The sequence below is a fragment of the Halichoerus grypus genome, chromosome 9, assembly GCF_964656455.1.
Source record: "Halichoerus grypus chromosome 9, mHalGry1.hap1.1, whole genome shotgun sequence".
Taxonomy (NCBI): Eukaryota; Metazoa; Chordata; class Mammalia; order Carnivora; family Phocidae; genus Halichoerus; species Halichoerus grypus.
The window spans coordinates 97027815-97051718 of record NC_135720.1 but is presented as its reverse complement, the minus strand read 5'-3'; the positions used below and the strand labels follow the sequence as shown (position 1 = coordinate 97051718).

The 23904-nt window shown below is 43.8% G+C and overlaps 2 protein-coding genes across 3 annotated transcripts in view; both read right to left on the bottom strand.

Annotated features, from left to right (window-relative positions):
- Positions 1–4045, bottom strand: part of CILK1 (ciliogenesis associated kinase 1) — a 37196-nt gene extending 33151 nt beyond the window's left edge. For both annotated transcript variants that reach the window (XR_013441234.1, XM_036092715.2), the window contains exons 1-2: positions 3909–4045; positions 333–387 (exon numbers count right to left, since the gene is read on the bottom strand). Coding sequence is in view for 1 of the 2 variants with exons in the window: in XM_036092715.2 (XP_035948608.1) it covers positions 333–387; positions 3909–4009 (156 nt within the window). In the remaining variant the exon portion in view is untranslated. The remainder of the gene's footprint in view (positions 1–332; positions 388–3908) is intronic.
- On the bottom strand, positions 4039–23529 carry LOC144379075 (uncharacterized). The gene is made up of 2 exons (XM_078055237.1): positions 23016–23529; positions 4039–4181 (listed from the first exon to the last, which is right to left on the bottom strand). The coding sequence occupies exon 2, from the start codon at positions 4156–4158 to the stop codon at positions 4039–4041; it is 120 nt and encodes a 39-aa protein (XP_077911363.1). The 5' UTR covers positions 4159–4181; positions 23016–23529.
- Positions 23530–23904: the final 375 nt, after the last annotated feature.

Sequence of the window (23904 nt, the reverse complement as noted above, 5' to 3'; positions counted from 1 at the left end):
TTACAAATTCGTAATATGATAAATTTCATCTATGTATATTTCATCACACTTGGGAAGGGAAAGGACATTAGTGGGAAACGTGTGAAATCGGAATAAATCTGTGGTTTAGTTAATAGTACTATACCAAAGTTTAAAAAAGTATATTTACTAATATAATAGCAATCTTCTACTTTGAGCTCTTAGCTGTATAATGTTGTCATTTGCCCCCTTTTGTTAGCATCAGTGGAACAATTCAAACAGAATGACTAACTCTATCAACCATAAATCTAAGCAAGTATAAAGCTATTTCAATCAACCATACATAAATTTTTCCCTGGTGTATTAATAAATACCTTAACCTCCCGAAGGTTCATGCATTCCTCCCAGGAATAAAACTTTCTTTTCATTCTAAAAGAGAACAAAGAAACAAATAGCATGCTTATTCCCAGTAACAGGCTAAACTTTCTTGTTTAAAAATGTTCTCATTCTGGGCGGGTTGTGGGGGGGGGAGGTGGAAAAACAAAAAACCCAAAACACTAAAAAACCCAAAAACCCCAAACCCAAAACAAACAAAAAAATATGTTTTCATTCTGAATCTAATGAATAGTGCTGAAAGCTGGTTTCAATTTCTACCAAATATTATACTATCCAAAACATTCATTTTAAAATCTGGCAGTGCGATCAATCCTACATCACAAAATTTCCCAGCAGAGACGGTGCAAGGCAGTGCAAGGAGACCTCTCCAGCTGTCTTGCTCCATCTCTAATTGGCTAACCTTGTCCTGCAGGCTAATCCCTCAGGCTTATTTGATCTAGACTAGAGCTCTCCAACAGAATTTTCTGTATTGATGGGAATGCTCCGTGCTGTCCAGTATGGTAGCCATGAGACTACACAAATCTGGGTAGTGAATACTTGGAATATGGCTAGCATAACATAGGAACTCAATTTTTAAGAAAATTCACATTTAAATGCCCTATGGTTACTTGCCACCCTGTTGGACAACACAGTTCTAGACCCTCTGGTGCAGGGGCTGGCAAACTATGGCCCACGGGCCAACTCTACCCCACCATCTCTTTCTGCGCAGCCCATAAGCTAAGAACGACGGTTGTATTTTTAAATAGTTGGGGAAAACACATCAAAAGAAGCGTGAGATCTCATGACGTGTAATAATTTTATGAAACTCAAATTTCAGTTTCTGTAAAGAGTTTTATTGGAATACAACCACACTCATTCATTTATACATGGCCTATAGCTGCCTTTACACAATCGCAGAACCGCGTTGGGGCAGGACCATGTGGCCTGCACAGCCTGAAATATTTACTGTGTGGCTCTGTACGGAAGAAGTTTGCCAACCCTGGCCTACAGCCTGAGGGGAGAGAAAGACAACCCTATGGGCTAACCAGAGACCAAGTTTCAAGATTCTATCTTACATCACACTGCAATCACATGGTCTCACTGGGCTCTTCCAGTGGCCCTGGGTTAATAGATGGGACAAGGGAGGAAATGAAGACACAGAGAAGTCATGTGATTTCCCCCAAGGTCTCCCTGCTGGCTAATAAGAGGCCAGCTTCCATCTCTCTACCTCACTCTCACACTCTGTCGCCAATGTCACACTGTCTGCTGGTGGAGTTCATGCCCCAAATATTCTTTAGCCCCTCCTGTGTGTGGCAGGGGCTTTGTCAGGCACTAGGGATACAACGGTGAGAGGGGCATCCCTTGTGGACCTGACATCGCAGCAGGAAGGCAGGCAATTCATCATCACTTTCTGTGCTGAGTGCTGGGAAGGAAAGGCACAGGACACGGTGAGAGCAGACCCCACAGTGACCTAATTTAGTCTGGGGTATCAGGAAGCACTTCTGGAATGAGGTGATAGTTCAATTAAGACCTGAAGGATCAGTAGAATTTAGCCCCTGGAGGTAGGAGGCAGGGAATATCAATGTGAAGACTAGGGGCAGAAAGGGATTTGGTGAGTTCAAGAAGCTGAAAGGCCAGAGTGGCGGGAATGACGTCGGCAGGGGGGTAGTGACAGGAGATCAGACTGAAGAAAACAGGGAGCGGCCAAGTGATGCAGCAAGTTGTAGGTCACATTAATAATTGGAGGCTTGATCCTAAAATTGATAGGACGATATTACAAAATGCTATAGTTTGGGTTCCTCTGAAAGCAGAGCCTGAGGCAAGGACCCGGGTGCAGGCAGTTTATTTGGGAGGTGATTCCAGGAAGCCAGGGCAAGGAGCAGGGAAAATGGGAAGAGAGACATGGAAAACCCATTAAAGTGTATGTTACTGAGCTGATACCCAGGCGTGCAACTGGGGCTCAGTCCTGCTGGGGGCCTTCTATTGGCCCATGTGGAGAGTGCCCTGATTGAGAGTCTCCCATGTGCTTTTTTTGGGGGGGGGGCTGCTGGTAGTGGGCATAGAACTATACACCACAGCACACTGAAGTCAGGTGGGACAAGGTGATGAGATAGGGCAGCAGGGACACAGTGTTTGGTGCAAATGATTTTAGACAACTAGATTCATGTGTTTAAAGTAATCCCTTCATACTGGAATGGAGAGGGGTAGAATCGAAGCCAGGAACCCTACAGAGGAGATTATTCTAGTGGTAGAGGTGGTAAATGATAATGGGTTGAATGGGAGGTTAGCAGGGAGAATCCAGAGAAGTAGGTGGATCAGATAAATATACAGTAGTTGGAATCTATGGGTCTAGGTGGCCAATGCTGGGCATACAGAGGGAGGTCAGGAGGATGTGCAGGTTTTGAAGGGATGGTAGTGTCATTCATAAGATAGGGAACACTGAAGGAAAAACAGGTTTGGGGCAAGAGAGGGAAAATGTTGGATAAAAGCTCAGTTTGGGATATAATGAGTCTGAAGTGTCTACAGGGCATCCAAATGGAGATGTTGAGAAAGTGACTGGATATAGATGGGTATAGCAGGCAGGCCCTAAAATGGTCCCTGAAGACTCCCACCTCCTGGTATTCAGAGCCTGGGGTAACACCTCTCCTTCAATGACTTGCTTCTAAGCAATGGAATACAGCAGTGTGAGAGGAGGTCACTTCTGGGATTAGTTTACAAAAGCAAAAAGATGTGACTTCCACCTTGGTAGAAGCCTCTCTCATGGCTTTCATGGTCCCCACATCTTGAAGCAAGGCGCCATGTTGTGAGCTGCTCTTTGGAGAGGCCCACATGGCAAAGGACTGAGGACAGCTTCTAGCCAACAGCCAGGAGGGACCTGAGGCCCTCAGTGCAACCACGAGGGAGGTATGGAATGCTGCCCGCAATCACGTGAGTGAGCCTGGAAGTGGATCCTTTCCCAGTCCAGCCTTGAGCGAAGACCCCAGCCCTGGCCAACACCTTGACTGCAGCCTCACGAGAGACCCTTAAGTAAAGAATTCACCTAAACCATGCCCAGACTCCTGACTCACAGAGATAATAAGAGATAATAAATGTGTGTAGTTTTAAACCACGAATTCTTGGGGTAAATGGTTACGCAGCAACAGATAACTAACATAGTGGACTCAGACTGCAAAGGGCAAGTGGAGTGGGGAGATGAAGATAGTGGTCCCCAGACCACCACATGTGTAAATGACCCAAATTAAGTCACTTAACTTCTCAGAGTTTCAGTTTCCTTTCCAATAAAATGTTTCTAAACCTGCTCGTTACTATGTCACAATAGGATAAGACACCTTGAAAACGTACTAGTGCAATAAACAAATCTAAAGTAGAAATGTGTTTAAGACCTCTGCCATGAACATTCCAGAGCCAACAGTCACCTAGCCCACAGAAATCATTGTCTAAGTCTTTCCTCCATGCCTCCCACCCACCCCCCTTTAGAAATTTTTCAATGACGAGACATGCAGAGGGTAGAGTTAAAACAATGTTGACAATGTGTAGTTGAGGATGAACTGATGTGAGTGAAGAATAAAACTTACTTTTTAATGGCAATCAGTTCCCCAGATTCAATGCTTCGTCCCAGTAGGACGGAACCATAGGTTCCATCCCCGAGTTGCTTGATCGTTGTGTATCTATTCATGGTGTGCCCGCTCAGGCCGGACACTCATCTCAGGGCCGAGGCGGTGCAGTCCTGCAGAGGCGGCAGGCCTCCCCGGAGTGTAACCAGATTTTTCGATGGCAGCACCAGCACAAGGTATTCAATAGAACGTGACTATCTCCCAAATACATATTTTCAAAGATCAGTCTTCTGCCTGTAGAGAAAAATGACAGACAAGGGTAACTGCTAATGTGCATTTTAAGTTTGTGTATTTTTATTGTCTAAATCAGGGGTCAGCAAATGAAAACCAACCTCCCCCCGCCCACCCGCCACCTGTTGTTATAAATAAAGTTTTATTGGAACACGGTCATGGCCGCTCATTTGCATATTGTCTACAGATGTATTCACACACAAGAGCAGAATTCAGTAGTTGTGACAGACTATATGGCTTATAAAATCTAAAATATTTATGATCTGGGTCTTTATGGAAGAAGTTTGCCAACCTCTGGCCTAAATAATGCTCTCTTAAATTTTTGTAAGATGAGAGATACCATTCTTGGAAAGTGAATTTGTCACTGACTCAGAAATGGATCAGTTGCAATCCAATGCTTTCTGCTGACCAGCCACGGAGGGCAAACACTGCATGAAAACTAAGGTCGACAAAACTGCTGAGCTACAAAAATCTGTACTAAATATACTGTGTTCTGTGTAATTCTGCTACGATTTACAATGTAACAAAACCAAGAAATGTTAAAATTAAAGTTCTCCTGATACAGAATTTACATGTGCCAAAGGAACTATTTGTGGGTAGGCATCAACAGTATTATTTTTACGACTAGACATACAGAAGCTAAACAAAGAACAACTAATTTCTTTTTTTACTTATTTTTTATTTATTTTTTAAGATTTTATTTATTTTTTGACAGAGAGAGACAGCGAGAGAGGGAACACAAGCAGGGGGAGTGGGGGAGGGAGAAGCAGGCTTCCCGCTGGGCAGGGAGCCCGACGCAGGGCTCAATCCCAGGACCCTGGGATCATGACCTGAGCTGAAGGCAGACGCTTAACGACTGAGCCACCCACGTGCCCAGAACAACTAATTTCTTAAGGTCTGTATGTAGGATGTGCCCTTTTAAAAGTCATTCAGTTGTGTTTTCTTTAATAACAAATCATTGGGTTTGTAATTTATAAAATTAAGTCATTCAATCTACCTATAATAAAGAAAATGTAGTAATAACTTAAGTGATTGCAATGCTTTTATGTAAACATTAATAAAATATAAATACTAAAATAAAAATAAAAGTTGTTTGTTTTAAATGTAAGCTCTACGCCCAACATGGAGCTTGAACTCACGACCCTGACACCAAGAGTTGTCACATGCTCTACCAAATGAGCCAGCCAGGCACCCTGAGGGAAATATGGCTGTCAAACTAATTATGTGAAAAATCAAAAGACCAGAAAATACTGATTAGAAGTATGTGACATTCTGCAACTAAATCCAGTCCACACAGCTTCTCCTTCCAAAAGAATTCCAATCAATAAATGTAGAAGGAAAGAGGGAAATAAAAAATTCACTGTTAGACAAATACCACAGTAAGATTTGTTGCAGACAACAGTCACTGATGGATGCACATATGAGTGGATGAAAGGTTGAGGAGAAACAGGACATTTACATAGTTTCAAAGTATCTCTAAGATACTTATTAACTTCAAAGGGAAAGATGGTAACTCCATAGGGAAAAATCCAGCAGAAACTTCCTTACCCAAGTGATCAAATTCAATGTCACCATTAATAAAACTTATGACATCATGAACTTGGATATGATGCTCTGAGAAGGGCACATCCCTTCCGTGGTATTATCAAAAATGCAGATTTTTGATTAATCATAAGAAAACCTCAGACTAACCCAAAATGAAGGACATTCTATAAACGACAAATAGTCTCCAATAGTGTCAAGATCATAATAGGCAAGGACAGGCTTAGGAACTGTCACCGATTGGAGGCAATTAAAGAGACAGCTAAGTGCAATGTGGGATCCTGAATAGGACCCTGGAACAGAAAAAAGACATTAGTGGAAAAGTTGGTGAAATCTGAATCAGGTCTATAGTTCAGTTAATAGCACTGTACCAATGCAAATTTCCCAGTTTTGATTATTGTTCTATGGTTATAGAACTTGTTAATATTAGGGGAAGCTGGGTGAAGGATTTCTAGGAATTCTCTGTATGGTTTTCTGTAACTCTTCTGGAAGTCTAAAATTAGTTTGGAATTAAAAAATAAATCCAGGGGCACCTGGCTGGCTCACTCAATAGAGCATGTGACTCTTTTTTTTTTTTTTTAAAGATTTATTTATTTATTTGACAGAGAGAGCACAAGCAGAGGGAACAGCAGAGGGAGAGGGAGAAGCAGGCTGAGCAGGGAGCCCGATGTGGGGCTCGATCCCAAGACCCTGGGATCATGACCTGAGCCGAAGGCAGCCGCTTAACCAACTGAGCCACCCAGGCGCCCCGAACATGTGACTCTTGATCTCAGAGTTCTAAGTTCGAGCCCTACCTTGGGGTAGAGATTACTTAAAAAAATTTTTTTAAATAAAATCTTAAAAAAATAAATCCAGTCATAATCTACTAAATGGGAGAAGATATTTGCAAATGATGTATCTGATAAGGGGTTACTATCCAATACATATATGAACTTATACAACTCAATACTAAAGAAACTAAAAATGGGCAGAGGACCTGAATAGACATTCTTCCAAAGAAGACATACAGATGGCCAACAGACACATGAAAAGATGCTCAACATCTCTCATCATCAGGGAAATGTAAATCAAAACCACCACCAAGATATCACCTCACACCTTTCAGAATGGCTAACATAAAAAATGCAAGAAACAACAAGTGTTGGCGAAGATTTGGAGAAAAAGGAATACTCATGCACTGTTGGTGGGAATGCAAACTGGTGCAGCCACTGTGGAAAACAGCATGGAGTGTCCTCAAAAAATTAAAAATAGAATTACTATCTGATTCAGTAATTGTACTACTGGGTATTTATCCAAAGAAAACAAAAACACGAATTCAAAAACATATGCACCCTTATGTTTACTGCAGCATTATTTAGAATAGCCAATATATGGAAGCAGCCAAGGGTCTGTTGATAGAAGGATGGATAAAGATGTGCTATATATACACAATGGAATACTACTCAGCCATCAAAAAGAATGAAATCTTGCCATTTGCAACAACATGGATGGACCCAGAGAGTATAGTGCTAAGTGAAAGAAGTCAGTCAGAGAAAGACAAATACCATATGATTTCACTCATATGTGGAATTTAAGAAACAAAACAAAACAAAAAGAGACCAAAAACCAGACTTAAATATAAAGAACTGTGGTTGCCAGAGGGGAGGTGGGTGGGGGGATGGGTGAAAAAAATCCAGTCTATGTTCTTGCGAAGGTTGTGTGGGTCTTTGGGAAACTTTAAATGTAAAGGTTATGTCTGCTTTCATCACACTCTATCATATAACTGGAGAGCTTTCAGAGATCAAATTTCCCCCACCCCAAACTCATTCCCCTCCCCCAGAGCTATTTTAAGGCCTCTGATTAAAGGAGCATTTTCCTTCCTCTTGAAGGATGACAGGATCAAACACCCTGCAACTTCCTACAGCAGCTCTTTACAGTGATATATCCCACTGCTGATTAATAAATACTTAAAAAGCAACTCCTATGCAACAGATTGTATGTTCAACCCTGCGGATGCAAAGAATATAAAATATTGTTCCTTTTTTCAGAGATCTTAGGGTCTCATGGCAGGGGGATGAGGGTGGTGGGTGGGCCCAGATATGTACTCATGAACATGCACTAAGATATATCAAGTATGCTTAGGTTTCAGGTACAGGACATGGGAGAGGTTAAAGAGAAAGTCCCCTGGCTTCCAGCTGGGTCAATTCCATCTGGGCTGAGGATGGGCATAAGCAAAGTCTTCACAAAACATGGAGCTTGAGAGAACAAGAAAAGTAGGTGTTTTGTAAGGGAAGATGTTCTAGCAGTCCAAGGAGCAGAAACAAAGGCACAGGGGCTTCAACATGGGAGGGAGGGAAAGGTGGGGAGCTTGGAACTGGAGAGAGAGAACCCCAGAGTTCTGTTTGTGGAGGGCCTCACAAGGATTCTGAAAAACGTAGGCTTCGACTGAATCCTGTACCAAAGGAGACAAAAGTGCTGCAAAGGACATCATTGGGCCAATGGAAAGGATTGGAATATAGATGGTAGATTAGGTAAAAGTATTGCATCTGTATTACATTTACTGAAGCTGGTATCTGTCTTGTGGTCTGTAAGAGCACAGTCTTATTTTTAGAAAATACACCCTGAAGGATTTATAAGAAAAAGACCATGATGTATGCAATTTATTCTCAACTGGGTAGAACAAAAAGATTGTGTGTGTGTGCGCGTGGTGGGGGGGGGGGAATGGTGTGAGTGTAGACAGAGAGGGAACAAATGGGGTAAAATATTAACAATAGGTAAATTTGGGTAAAGGTATATGGGTGTTCTTTGTACTATTCTTGCAAGTTTTCTGTATGTTTGAAATTATTCTACATTAGAAGTTTAAGAAGTTCTCCCCAAAATGGTAGAGGAAGGGAATCTAAAAAGATACGTGTCGCAAACATTTTATTTCAGCTTAAGACATACAAGTGTAGATTTATTCAATAAAATCTAATATTAGAACATTATCATATATCATGGCTGTGTCTCAATATGACACAGAAAGAGTACTTGAACCACAACATAAGCAATTTTTGACTCTGCGTTTGTTTTCCCTTTTTTCTTCTTTTTCCTATTTACCTCCATCTATTTTTTTATTTTAAAAGATTTTATTTATTTATTTGACAGAGAGAGAGAGCACAAGCAGGGGGAGGGACAGAGGATGAGGGAGAAGCAAGCTTCCTACTGAGCAGGGAGCCCGACATTGGGCTCAATCCCAGGACCTCAGGACCCCAGGATCCCAGGACCCCAGGACCACAACCTGAGCCAAAGGCAGATGCTTAACCAACTGAACCCCCCTGGCGTCCCAAGGTTTTTTTTTTTTTTAACTTAAGAATAACATGATCAGATTTGCATTTTGTAATCCAGTTAATTAGAATATTTTTCTTAATGTCCAACTAAAACTTGCCTGTTCTAATTTAAGCTAATTTCTTCATGCTTTGTTTTGATGCAAATATAAACTATCCCACAAAAATGTGTGTACATGAAATTAGTAATCAAAAGTGTGTCTCTCAGCCTTCTGCTTTAGTTACGCAACCTTTCCTCATAGGACCTTTTTCCACTCCTTTAATTATCTTTGGCATTCATCTATGAATCCTCACACATTTCTCCATCCTCTTGATGAGCTGTGGTGACCAACCTTAATAATGATGTACATTTCAGTAGCATGTGGGCTCTCCCCCACGTTTTTTTTTTTTGCAACAGCATTATACTCCTGATTCATATCTATAAATTATTAATCGTAGAAGCCTTTCTTTGGTAGTTAATGTCCCACTACTTCCTCATCCAATTAAATTGTATAATTGGGACAATGCTTCTAGATTATCATCAAGAAAGCCATTTGTGAAAGAATTAAGAACTTCAGTGAAGTCAAGATAGAGTGAGTCATTCATTTAACACACAGTCGCCCTCACAACTTCTCCTTGTTACAGTTTGTCATACTATCATAGAACAAAATTCAATTACTCTAGCAACATCTGACTCTTACCATGCCATGATAGCTGCTTTTTAATCTTAACGTTATTTCAGGTAATTTCATAGTGATTGTACAATGGATCAAACTAGTGTCTCTTTGGGCACTGATGTCAGGTTGACAGTGTACAATTTTACTGAACCTTTGCTAAGATGCTAAGCATTATGCAAGTCTTTGGGGGCACACTATGAGTAAGGTAAGGATCCTTCCTTAAATAACTCACAACTGACACGATCATGAAAAATGTAGAAAGTACTATGAGAACATGGTAGAGAGAACAACCAACTCTTGGGTGGAGGCAGGGATCTGACAACCCTTCAGAGAAGAGGCAGTACTGAGGTTTTGAAGAATGAGCAAGGTTTTATTGTACAGAAAAGGGAGAGAAAGGAATTATAGATGGAGGAAATTATGTGCCAAAGGTTGGTGGTACAGGACCTTGGCAAATGCCCAGTGGTTCCATCCCTGGCTGAACATTAGAATCACCTTTTAACAAATACTGATGCCCAGGCCCCACCTCTAACGGTCAGGTCAGGGGTAGGGAATGAGTTTCAGTAGTTAAGAAAGCTCTTCAGGTGACTCTAATTGCAAACCAGGCTGTGAAGAAGGGGACTAAGGCATAAAGACCACTAGGGCAGTAAGGAAATGGCAGGAAATGCCTAGAAAGTCAGGATGGGGCCCAGCTGTGAAGGGGTTCTATTTGTCATGGAGGAGTTTGGTCTTACCGTACAGAGAGGAGCTCTCCCGGGCTTTTAAGCAGGGAAATGGCACAAGGAAGGTCCCTTTGGAGACCACCCAGATGTTAGGATAGAGAGACTAGAGGCAGAGAGACTAGTTTAGAGGGCTTGCAGTACTCCACGTGATACATGTTGAAGGCCTGAACAAAGGGCCTGGACTGGATGACTCTCAGATACGGGAGACACAGATTTGGAATATGGAATGTGTGTGCCTATGTTACTTGGACAAGGTGTGGAGATGATGGGTTCTGTTTTCAAAGGTGTAGGATTTGAGGTATGTACAAAACCCCTCATTGGAGATGCTCAGATGCTCAGTAGACAGCTACGAGTAGTTCTAAGGTTGTTTATTTTATTTTTTCCAAAGATAATGCCTGATTGGAGCTCTTATTAGGAACACAGCATTCAGACAAGGTTGATACATTGCACGACTCTGGTCATTTCAACTTTGGGTGACAAATTTCAAGAGAGACACTAGAGAAATAATGAAGGGCCTAAATAAAAGCACAAGAACAGTAGTTGAAGAAAGAATACTTGAAGTAAGAGACTTGGGGAGCCACGATCTTTGTTTCAAGTGTACAAAGGGGCGTAAGAGAGAAGAAGTAGTTGCACTATGTCTGGATCCAGAGAACAGGACCGTGACCACTGTCTGAGCTTGCTAGTCTGTACTCTAGTGAATTATTTCCCATACTAAAAAATGCAGTGGTATTATTCAAATTAGCATTACACAAGAAGCATCAGTCCACCCACAGTCAGTTCTGAGTACATCCCAGCAGGAAGTGGTTAAATACATTTGAGTTCAGTATTTGCAGTTGTTCACCATTTTTGTGGTGGCCCAAATATGATGACTCATGTCATAATCTGAAACTGAACAAAACCTCACTGCTGCTCTGGGAAAACAACAGGGCAATGGACAATGCACTAGAAAAAAGAAGGGTGAGGCAGCGGATGCCTTTGCTGATCTACCCAATAGCAATGCTGCCCTTCTTGCTTAATTTTCAAAACCCTGATTTTATTCAGGATCCAACATAATCAGGGAAGGCAGCCACCTACCACAGCCCCAGGGCATGAACTCTGGTCAGTCTAAGCCAAGCAAAGCATTTCCACTTGCCACTGAAATTTGTGTAGGAATGGGACTATGGCTCTCATTCATAAGATGGAAAGGAAAGTGAGCTGGTAAGGGAAAGAGAAAGGCTTCTGAGAAGAAATCTCCTCCCTGATAAAGACAGCTGACAAAGAGGTTGCCCTATGTTTCTGCCTTAAACATGGTTGCATAAACCTGTAATATTTAGGGCTGAGACAGCCTTCTAGTGACTATGAGAAATCAACTCGAAACATCAGAATCCTGTCTGCTGAGAATGGATAAAAAGAAAGAAAGAGGCTGAGTCTGTGATGACAGCATTGCACTGCTGCATGATCTCTGAAAATATCAGCTGTAGATTTCTCGTTATATGACCTAATTAAAGGTCTTTGTTGCTGAAGCCAATGTTAGATATTCCATTGAGTACAGCTGAAAGCTTCTGATGGCCGTTGGCATTCCTTGGCCCTGGCCACATGGCTCCAGTCTCCGCCTCTGTGGTCCCATGGCCTTCTCTTCTGGGTGGTCTCAAATCTCCCTCTGCTTCTCTCTTGTAAGAACCCGTATTTGCATTTAGGGCCCACCCAGATAATCGAGGGGACCCTCCTCACCTCAAATCCCTTAATTTAATCACATCTGCAGTCTATTTTGCCATACAAGGTAACATTCACAGGTTCCAGGGACCTCCTATCTTTGGGGGATATTATTTAGCCTACTACTCTCGAACGTAAGTCCCAAAGCCTTTCAGACAATCATCTGAATCATGGAGCAATGCTTTTCATTCACTCAAAGTTGAATGTTTTAGGAATGGAATCAGAAGTCTGTGCTTACGTACCCAATGAACAAGGGCATTCCTCTCTGAAATACAGAGAGGATTTCTCTCTAATTTTGCACAGTGGACAAGACTTCACAATTCTGGCTGAAATCCCTGAATATATGACATTAGCATATGGAGATTCCACATGGTGTGGACCAGGGGTTGCAACCCAGCAGCCTGAGAACTGAATTCAGAGGTATGCTTTCAGTCTATATTTAAAAATAGGAACTCTCCTATAAAAATGACATTTGGGGCTTCTCTGGAAAAACTGAAGAGCTAATAACAAGAGCTCCTTAGCCTTCCACGGTAATAAAAAGCCAGAGAAACGTCACCATCTTTTAAGACTGGGCAAGGGTCCCCAGGCTCATCACAGTCCCCATCCTGCCTGTTGTCCCTAAAATGGATACCACATGGGTTGCCAATATTTTTAGTTGTCATTTATTTTTGTACCTTCACACCACTTGTTTTACTGGAAGAAAAATATTTCTCGGGGCGCCTGGGTGGCTCAGTCGTTGGACGTCTGCCTTCGGCTCAAGGTCATGATCCCAGGGTCCTGAGATCGAGCCCCACATCAGGCTCCCTGCTCGGTGAGTCTGCTTCTCCCTCTCCCTCTGCCTGCCACTCCCCTTGCTTGTGTTCTCTCTCTCATTCTCTCTCTGTATCAAATAAATACATAAAATCTTTAAAAAAAAAAAAAAAGAATGAAAAAGAAAAATATTTCTCTGTTCCTGGACCTCCAACAAAAGTGACAAAGTAAAAGCCTGAAAAACTCCTCCTGTTTGGAGAAAAACTGGAGAAGAAAAAGGGTGCTTTTTAAAAAAAAAAGAGAGAGAGAGAAGAGCAATTCCTTTGCTGTTTCACAAGCACATACCCAGCTTCTCTGAATCTTCTACATTTCTTCCTCTGCCTTTGATAGCACTTGAATTCGCAGCTCATGGTACAGACTGCCTGAGAAGGCAACAGGATGCAGCAGCCCATCCTTTCTTGGGAATTAGCTAACCAGCCAATGGGCAGTACTCTAAATACTGCTCTGACTCCAAGAATTAACTTGGATAAAGCACTCACCAGAATTTTAGCCTCCTAATACATCAAATAAGCCAAAAGGATAGTAATGATAATAATTTAAATACTTGGTATGTGTACAGTACTACTACAAGTGCTTTGCATATATTAACCCGTTCAATTCTCAACACTCCACCGGGAGGCACTATTATTATTATCCCTATTTTACAGATAAGGAAACGGAGGCACAAGCAACTTGTCCACAGTACTGTGATCACCAACCCGCCTCCCCCCAATTTTCTAGATAAGGAAACTGAGACACAAGTGACGTGCCCAAGGTTATATAACTAATAGGTGATAGAACTGAGATAGGAACCCAGGCTGACTGCACCAAACTCAAAAGAAAGGTTGCAAAAGATCCAAAGACCATGAAATCTTTTGAGGATTTGAGAATGAGAGGAACTGGAAGTACTTTGTAGCTCAAAGTCCAAATATGGAAACCAGTGAGGTGGCCATGCTCTAGCTGGCCCCATTCTGCAATCAAACATCAGGGAACCCAGCAGGGACCTCCCCAGCACTGACTGTCTACAATGGAGGCAAACTGAATACAGACAAAGAGGGACTGGGTTCCAGTTTCAACTCAAATGCATCGTCACATAGACTGAGCTCACAGGCTTGTTAACTGCTTTTAAATAGCAAATGATGTAGTGATGTTTGAATGCCTTCACCTGTCCTGCGGAATGATCACCAGCTCCTTGATTTTTGGTGGGTTTTTTTTCCAAAGGAAAAGTTTTTATTTTTATATTATTATTTTTTTGAACTTATTTTTTTTTTTTTAAGTAATTTGTACACTAAACCTGGGACTTGAACTCAAGACCCCAAGATCAAGAGTTAGATGCTCCACTAACTGAGCCAGCCAGGCGCCCCTCATTGGGTTTTTAACACTGGGTATGGGGAGTCGGCCTTTGCTTTTATCATGGGACCCACCCAGGATGGAAACCCTGACCACCCACACCCTCACCACTCTTGGGCAAAGACTGTTGTTGGGATCACTTAGTGCTCTTTTTAAAGATGCTCTTTTTAACTCAAACAGAATATTTTTCTGTGACTCTGTCACATATTGTAGATTGCCCCAAACCATTGTTCTGGCAAAAACTGAGATGCTCTTGACACACCCATTTTTTTGCAACACATCCAGTCTTTTGATGAACACTAAACAGAAGTTTTTTTTTCCCATAATGCTACTTGATGCGGGCCCAATATGTTCTGGGTCCAATTTCTTGGCTTTCCTTTACAGAATACATAGCAGAGTATATAGAGAGAATGGGATATAAAATACACATCATTTGTAAAACAGCAGTTTGATCACTTAAATCAGTCCTCTCAGGATTTGCTCGCTCTCATCCAGATCACATGGGTAGGGCCACAGGCACCGACCCCTGTGACTCGGAGTACCTCTTGGTCCTTGGGTCTACTTTCTGCGCCGTCGGGACATTGGGCTTGATGAAGTGAGGTGGTTTCCCACTCTAGTGGTCCCTGATTCTGTGACTCTGTGTCAGGACTCAAGTTAGTTTTATCTAAGAAAAAAAATGGACCAGTGTTTCCACTTTTCCCGTCACACGCACAAAAGCTAGCAAAGGGAAGGTAGTGGCCCAGAGCGACCCTGTACGCTACATGACATCTCTCTGTTAGAGGGGGGACAGTGCCCCACTGACTCAGCCAGGCCCCCAGGTCAGAATCAACTCCTGCCCTTCCCTTAGTCCAGCTCAAACATCACCTCGAGAGCCTCCCATCCCACAAGAGGCATAGCTAACAGCTCTCTCCCTCAGCCACCACAGCACCCTGTCCCCACCTCACTGCCAGCCCTTCTCTGGGGTCAGGGACATGCAGGCCTGCCCTCGGCATTGGCGGGGACACTCACGGCGCTTCCTTCATCTCTGTGCCCTCACACCTTACATTCCACTTGCAAATAGTAGGTACTCCTTGTTCGAATGGTCAAAATTTGAATTTTAGTCTTTTGCTATTTACATCCTGTACCACCCTTGGTAAGTATCTCCCAACACAGTGCTATTTCCTCGCGTGCGAAGTAATGATCATCAAATCGTTTGACCTGACCAGAAATGCTCTGAAATTCTAAAATGGAAGAACAGTAAATCCCATAGGAAGGCTGACGCAGCAGGCCGCCGGGGCCCTCCTACCCCAACACTAGAATTACTGTGTCTCAGGGAATCACAGAAAGGCACCCTCAATGTCATCAGCTCAGGACTTTGGACTTTGGACGAGGCTGTACTCAACCAACAAAGACATACAGCTTTCTTTCGCTTGCAGAGTTCCGGCAAATCTTTGAAACAAATGTCATGGTTTCTCCGGCTAGGTGGCATTGGGGAAACCTTCCTGCGATCCGCCCCAATTCCCTCCCTTCGGCTTCAATCCTCAGCAGAGGCAAAGAACATCTGCTCCTGGCCAGCAGCTCATACCAGCTACCCTGCTCATTCACAGCCTGCAAAACAGGCTGGGAACCGTAGTCCATTCTTCAGTATGAAACTTGGACCGTCATTGAATAAATGTGACAATTACTAATTTTTTAAAGAGAGAACACAAAACTGTACACAAACTTCGTGTTGTCTGGGAATTGCGGCTCACTGGCCCTGCTAAAATCGGACCCTTCTGAGCAGCTTTTCTCCCTCAGCCTTAATCGTGTTACACTGAAACTTATCTATCCTCCTAAGAAAGCTGAATTATGTGCAAAATCATTAAATGGCCCTTCTCATGGCACTTCAGAGTTCCATTTTACTTTATCCTGCAGGTAACTACGCATCATATTCTGGGTCCAAATGTGTCATAACTTTACAAGAGTTAAGTTAATACTGTTAATTTACTTTAAAAGGGTACTAAAAATAGTACCATCTCTGTTTATATTTTCCTCTCTGGGGCCTAATCTTTCTGCCCATATTCATTTCAGCAAAAATGTCTTCTAAGTATTTTACCTCTTGGATTAGCGCTTTTTTCTGCATTGGGGACAGCAGCTCGAAGCTAGAAGGCCAAAGGAACCTTCTTTATGTGGAATCTGCTTTGCTTTTACCTCGGCAAAGGCATGCATTAAAGATGCTTTTGGCTATTGCATCAGCTGGAGTGAGGGGAGAAGAAAATTAGCTAGCTGTTCCCCAGAACGTGTTCCACGCCTCTCTCTCTCCCTCTCCTCCTTCAACCCCACTTCTGAGCAAAGAACTCCTCGTGCAGCAGGGTCCTTAATACCACGACTTCCCACTGCTTCTCCTACAGTACTGAAGGGCGCTCTGGCCCTGAACCTGAACCAAAAAAATCTTAAGTCACTTGTAGATTATTTCTAAACGAGGGCACGTCACTATAGGTGGCTCACGGGGACTGTGAGGAGCTGAAGTTAGTGTGTAAGGCTGAAGAGCGAGAGGAAGAATAACTTACCCTGACTTGTGTGAAACCGTGGATGAGCTCGGGGACAGTCCGTCCCCAAGCTTCACAAAGAAGGCTGTCGAGGATGGCAACAGTCAGGCCCGGCGGCCTGCCTGAGTACCACCTCATGACTGAAGGGTGGGCAGGGCAGGGTGAGGTGAAGATGAGGGGAGTGAATGAGAACATACCATCTATCTCAAGGGCTGTGCAAATCTTGTAACTCTGGAGCTGATCTCACTCAATGGAAGGTGCTTCACTATCATACACAACGAACAAGTCAATAAAACATATCAAAGAGGGAAAGGCTTAATATAAAAATAAAATAGGGCAGGGGTCAGCAAGCGTCTTCTGTGAAGAGCTAGTAAATATTTTCGGCTTTGAGGGCTATGTCTCCTATCACAGCTACTCAATTCCACCAACGCAGCACCAAAGCACTCATAGACAGTAGGTAAACGAATGGGCTGTGTTCCTATACAGTCTATTTAAAAAAACAGGCAGCAGGCAGAATATGCCTACAAAGCACAACTTGTCTACCCCTGAAACAGAGGAAATCTGCACAGAAATAAACATTTTAGCCCTCTCCATATAAGCCTTGTGTACCGTGGGGTTATAGAGGTTATGGGGTTATTCAAACTAGGTTTCTCCTGAGAATATAAATGCCTTGAGGGCAGAATTTTTATTAAGTTCATAACTCTATTCCCAGCACCTAGACGTGGACGTGGCATGCAGTTGGCACAAAATAGCTGCTCACAATAAACATTCGTTGAATGAATAAATTAATGAATGAGCACATTATGGGTTTGTAAAGGGTAATTTTCACTACTGATGACTTTCCTGTACCACCAACCGCATTCCCACTGCCATCCCATCCCCTTGTGCCTCCCTTCTTTGCAAGACTGAATGATTATATGGGGGCCAGGACACAAAAATTATGAAGCCTTCTACGAATTTTTACACAAATGTACAAAAACATTTGTGTGGTTTTTTTAAAATTTTTTAAAAGATTTTATTTATTTATTCATGAGAGACAGAGAGAGAGGCAGAGGGAGAAGCAGGCTCCCCAAGGAGCAGGGAGCCCGATGTGGGGCTCAATCCCAGGATCCCGGGATCATGACCTGAGCCGAAGGCAGATGCTTAACCATCTGAGTCACGCAGGCGCCCCAAACATTTGTTTTTTTAACAGCTAAGATAACATGAAGGAACACGTACGTATCTTTTTTCTCACTCAGTTTTTTCCAAGTTAAATCACTCTTTAATAAATTTACTTTCAGAGCAAAGGCAACATCCAAGAGGCCAAAACCATTGTTATCTTCTGGGAACTACAAGTTCATGCAGATAGTACTTTCGTGATATTGTCCAATATGTGGTTGGACATTACACCATAATACTTTACCTTTGGCTCTGGGACATTATCTTCCATAGTAACCACGAGGGCAGTCACTTGTTATCAGCACTTTATCACAGGTCATATTACACCTACAGGAAGGTAAAATACGACTCACATTGATCTTTCTTTCCTCACAAATATGGGGCTCCCACAAGTTCTTGGCCGTCACTGTCCATTTATCAAGTGGCTACAGCCCTGGGCAAGGTAGAAAAAGTACCAAAGGAAATGTGAGGCACTACTGTGGCCCTTCCATTTTATTTATTTATTTTATTTTTTTAAAGATTTTATTTATTTATTTGACAGAGAGAGACACAGCGAGAGAGGGAACACAAGCAGGGGTAGTGGGAGAGGGAGAAGCAGGCTTCCCGCGGAGCAGGGAGCCTGATGCGGGGCTCGATCCCAGGACCCTGGGACCATGACCTGAGCCGAAGGCAGATGCTAAATGACTGAGCCACCCAGGCGCCCCGTGGCCCTTCCATTTTAAAAAATTGAGTTAAGATGACAAACTTAAAATTCCAGAAAAATTTAAAGTAATATAGAGCCCAATATTAATCAGTATAGATTGAATGCTAACTAAGTTCAATGGGACCTAAATTCAACATACAGCATATATAGCAGATGTAGCATAAGGCTGAGGAAACTTTAGACTACAGAATTAGATTTTTTTTTTCCTATAAGGGACTTTAATGATGATCTGATACCTTCACTTTACGGATGAGATCAGAGACCCAATTAATATGAATAGAATCTTTGTTATCTTCAGAGTAGCATATTTCTTTTTAAAGATTTTATTTATTTATTTGACAGACAGAGACACTGCAAGAGAGGGGACACAAGCAGGGGGAGTGGGAGAGGGAGAAGCAGGCTTCCCGCAGAGCAGGGAGCCCGATGCGGGGCTCGATGCGGGGCTCGATCCCAGGACCCTGGGATCATGACCTGAGGGCAGATGCTTAACGACTGAGCCACACAGGCGCCCCAGGAATGGAAGCTTTCCACTTGGATTAAGTATTTCCCTAGGACCGGCTGAATAGTAGTATGTTCCGAACGTCACACAGCCCCTCACTAGGAGCAGACGGTGAGTGTGAATGTCCACATCAACTTTCCTTACCATCTTGGGAAGACCTGTGCTGCTTCTTTTACTTCTTTGGCTGCGAGTAAAGACATCTCTGATTTCTTCCTGCCATACCACTCAGCACTGTAATGCAATTTGCCCCACAAAATGACTTGCTTTACCAAGTTGCTTTTATGAGGTAATTTTCCAGAACACATGTGTATGGATAACAACATCAGAGCTGTTTTGGGGTAAGCGAAGTCACAACCTAGGATATGGTTGCATCCTAACCCCCAAAGAACATGTGTGTATGTGTGTAAATCATCAAGCGTACACGTCTGCGCATTCTCCCAGCCACACGCACTGAGGTCGGCAGAGAGGAGATCTCTAGTCCTCCAGTTGTACGCCCCCCTCAGGACGCTGTGGTTTGGCAAAGACTGCCAATGAGAGAATTCGAGTTAAGTGGGACGCTCCTCACAGGCTGACAGATCAGCATACACAGAAGGGTCACTGTACCCAGAATTTTTCCAAGAAAGCACCAGGCAAGGAGTCCTGCCATAAATACAGACACTCACACATACCCCACAAGTAGAAAAACAGAAGGGCTAGGTACAACTCCAACTCGGCAAGATCCTGCAAAACAAAAGGGAGGAGCTTTCTGCGAGAGAAGCCGTGAGACACACACACACACACACACACCCCACACACACACAACTAGAAGGCAGTAGCATTCCTGGCAAGGTTCAGATGGAAAAACAGCAACAGATCCCAGAAACAGAGCTGTAGCCAGGAATAACCTCGGCTCAAGCCATGTTAAGTAAGGGCAGGATAACACTCACGGAGGATTCGCTGCACGGTTGCCCTGTCCTCTGGGCCTCCAGGCTGAGCCCTGACTTGTAGTAGACTACAAGTCAGTCAACAAATACCTACCAAATATGTCCTAAATGTTCAGGCCTCTTTGAGTCACTGAGTCACTGCGGAGGGATGAGCAGATTTTAGTCAGGCGTACGTCAGGCCCTGTGGAGGCACTGTCGACCACCTTCACACCACCACCTGCTGGGGGAGGCATTTCCCCTCTTTCCAAATGCTAGGGGAAGGCCACAGGAGTAATGAGTGGAGTCAGGCCCTGACCGCAATTCTGCCTGACTCCAAAGCCCAAGACACCACATTACCAGCCTAAACTATGGCTTCTACCCTGAAGAGGCTTAAAATAACCTAAACCAATTAGAGATCAATACAGCCAATATAATGAAGGATTAACAAACAAGTACCTTAAGACTTTAAAGAAAGAAAGGGCGCCTGGGTGGCTCAGTTGGTTAAGCGACTGCCTTCGGCTCAGGTCATGATCCTGGAGTCCCGGGATCGAGTCCCTCATCGGGCTCCCTGCTCGGCAGGGAGTCTGCTTCTCCCTATGACCCTCCCCCTCTCATGCTCTCTCTCTCTCTCATTCTCTCTCTCAAATAAATAAATAAAATCTTAAAAAAAAAATAAAGAAAGACAAGAGAGGGGCACCTGGCTGGCTCAGTCTGGAGAGTGTGGGAATCTTGATCTCAGGGTCATGAAAAAAGATACCACCTTGGGCGTAGAGATAACTTTAAAAAAAAAAAGAGCTTAAAAAAATAAAGAAAGAGAAGAGAAATGAGTAGCTAGAGAAGACATTAGGGAAGAAGGAGCGTGTGGGCTCCTTCTCAAGAGGATGGGTAAGATTTGCCCGGGAGAGTGGGGAGAAGGAGGGAGTTTCTAGGGGAGCAATGTGGGCAGTGACACTGCAGTGGGAATGAGCCTGGCCCCGTTAGCAGGACAGCAAGACCAAACCGCATAGAGCACGGGGATGTACGCTGAGCTGAAAATAGGATTTAGATAGGAGGGGTGAGGCCTGATTATGAACGCCTTGAAAAACCAGGCAAATTATTTTAGACCTGAGATAGCGAATGGAGAGGAACCAGGTTGAAAGGCAAGGAGAGAGTTGAGGAAGTGATAGTTTAGAAAAATCAGACGGACAACAAATGCTGAAGAGAACAGAAAGGGGAGCGTCTCGTTCATTCATCCATTCATTCATTCAGCAAACAGATACTGAGGACTTAATTAAGAGCCAGGCTTGGGTGGCCAGCTGAGTCTGCTCCAGTCTGCAGGAGAGGCAGGGTGAGGTTCTGGATTAGAATATGGAGGGAGGGATCTGTATAAATCACATTTCAAAGGTCTTGGTGACTCACTGATACAAAGGATGAAGGAAATGAAGGAAAAGATGGTTAAAGATAATTCCAAAGGTTCAAGACTGACATGACTTTCCACCTTTACTGGGAACCTCAAAAGGCACTGAGAAGAAAACAATGAAAGTATAAAAAGAGCTTTGATGGTGTTGCACAGTCAACAAAACCCCCAAAGACCTGTTCTTTATCCTGGGAGCTCGTTTACACGTAGTCTGTAGGTAAGAAACTTCAGTGAGAAAAACCACTTCTGTGTGACTAAATGCTGAGTTCCCTTGGCAAGGAGCACAGACCTCTGTCTACTCAGACAGGCTCCATCAATCCTCCAACACATCCCTCCATCATCTAAAACTAAACTGATCTCACTAAGAAACGGGGCTGCCCACTCCTGCCCAGCCAACAGCTTTGACTTTGGAGAAGGGGCAAGGCAAAGTGGACAGGGGGGAAACAGAAAGTAGGCAGGGTCACATAGGGGGCTGGACCTTAGGGAGGGGGCAGTGGTACAGGATATCATTTTAAATAGGGGATTCCAGCACTGCTCTCATTTCTACACCCACTTCCTAGTGTATTACAATTACTGGTCCTCAGATAGATAGGAAGGCCTTAAAGAATCTTTACCAAATAAAAAAAAAAAAGGATTCTTTACCAAATTGCAGCGCTTTGTCCAGAAACGATTTCAAATGTGCGTATCTATGCATACATTAACTCCCAGTACAGCTAGCATATGGCTGAGACACAAATTTTTCTTAATAATTTATATGTTGACTACACAAATTTTAAGCTCGTTTTAATTTTACATTCAGCAACAGTACAGTTCACTATTGGGGCACATCCTGAAAGCCTACTCACTGGAAAAATGCAAGAAATGAAGAGTGTAGCTATCAAACTTCTATTGCTACAAAGAGTGCTCTGGGCCAAAAAAAACCACACAAGTCCCAATGCCTTGGGGAAATCTAGACTTGCATGCAAAATTCAAGGCAGTATTCTCTCAGCATAGCCCAGATTTAGCAAAAGCAGATCTTTACTTAATTATAAGTAGAAATGAATACTCTTTTCTGCAGAATGATGCCTTCAACTACTTTTATATTTAAAAGTAAAACTAAAAGCCCTCAATGTCAGTGTCCAAGTCAGACTTGAAAAGGCACATTACGAAAGAAACGGCTGCTCTGGAAAAATCCTTCAACATCCCTCTCATAACATCTACTCAGATTAGTAAGAAGAAATCAGAGCAGAAAGAAACCCAGTGAAAAATGGTTGCACATAAATGTGGGAGGATTCCTGCTAAGACCCCATGTGGGACAGCCACAGGCCTAGTCAGGAAAATTCCAAGAACAAGTCCTCCACATCCTACTAAAGGGGCTTCAAACCCGGCAAGGGTCTTTCCCCTCTCTAACACCGAAAGGTAAACACCCATTAAAATCTTCCAGACTCCGAGCAACCCGGAGTTTCCATGCTAAGAGGGAGAGAGAGCCACATGACCGTGGAGAGAAACTACAGCCCATTAGCCTCTCCCTCTCCTTGCAGCCCCTCGCGGGGGCCCCGGGAGGGATCCCTCCGCAGCTCCAGTCCTTCACCCCCAGTGACAGGTCGCCCAGCAGAAGCCCCTAAATCCCTGGCCCCACTTACTGGCGTCGCGAACCCAGGCGGGGGCCCGCCCCTGCGGTGAGCGCAGCTCCTCGGCGACTGGGGCGCAGCGGCCCGCAGGGGAACTGGGGATGGGGGCGATCCCTGCTAGGACAGACCGAGCGGTCCGTGCAGGGACGCCCGGGAGGTCCGGCGAGTCGCACGGGCCGCGCGGCGCATGGTGGAGCAGCAGGAACCCGGCCGCTCTCCAGCCTCCGGCAGAAAAACAAACAAAAGGCAGGGAGGCTTCTAGCGGGGACGACCGGCCGCTTTCCCTGGGAAAAGTTACCCTGCAGCTCCCCTCGCTGGCCCAGCGCGTCCCTGCACCGCGTCCAGGCCGCCCGGGGGCGCCGAGCCGCGGCGCTGCGCTCCCCGCCGGGGCGGACCGAGCCCAGGGATCCCTGCGGCCCGCTGACCGCCCGTGCGCCCCCCAGCTCCACACGCAAGTCTTTTTTGCAGGTCGGCTGCATCAGGTATCAAGATTTAGAAATGGAGGCGGTGCACCCACGTTCTGAGTATATTTCATTTCAGGTGATCGTGGTGAAAACCTTTTCCCGGCTTTAAAAAAACGTAACCGGGGATGCATGACATTGTGAATGAAGTCAATGCCACTGAAATGTACACTCCAACATGGTTAAGATGGCAGATTCTGTTTTACCGCAATAATATTTTAAAATAAAAACGCAACGGATTGCCCCATAGCATTCATTTGAACTTGAAGAGTTCTATGGTTAGCAACTTTAGCTGTTAGACTGGATTGTTATCCAGGTGGGAAACGGACTAGATATGATATACGCAACAATTGTCCTCTGGGTGTAACTAGTTATATGTAATCTAACACTTATACTTGTATGTTAAACACTCGTGTCATAAATTATATTGTAGACATTAC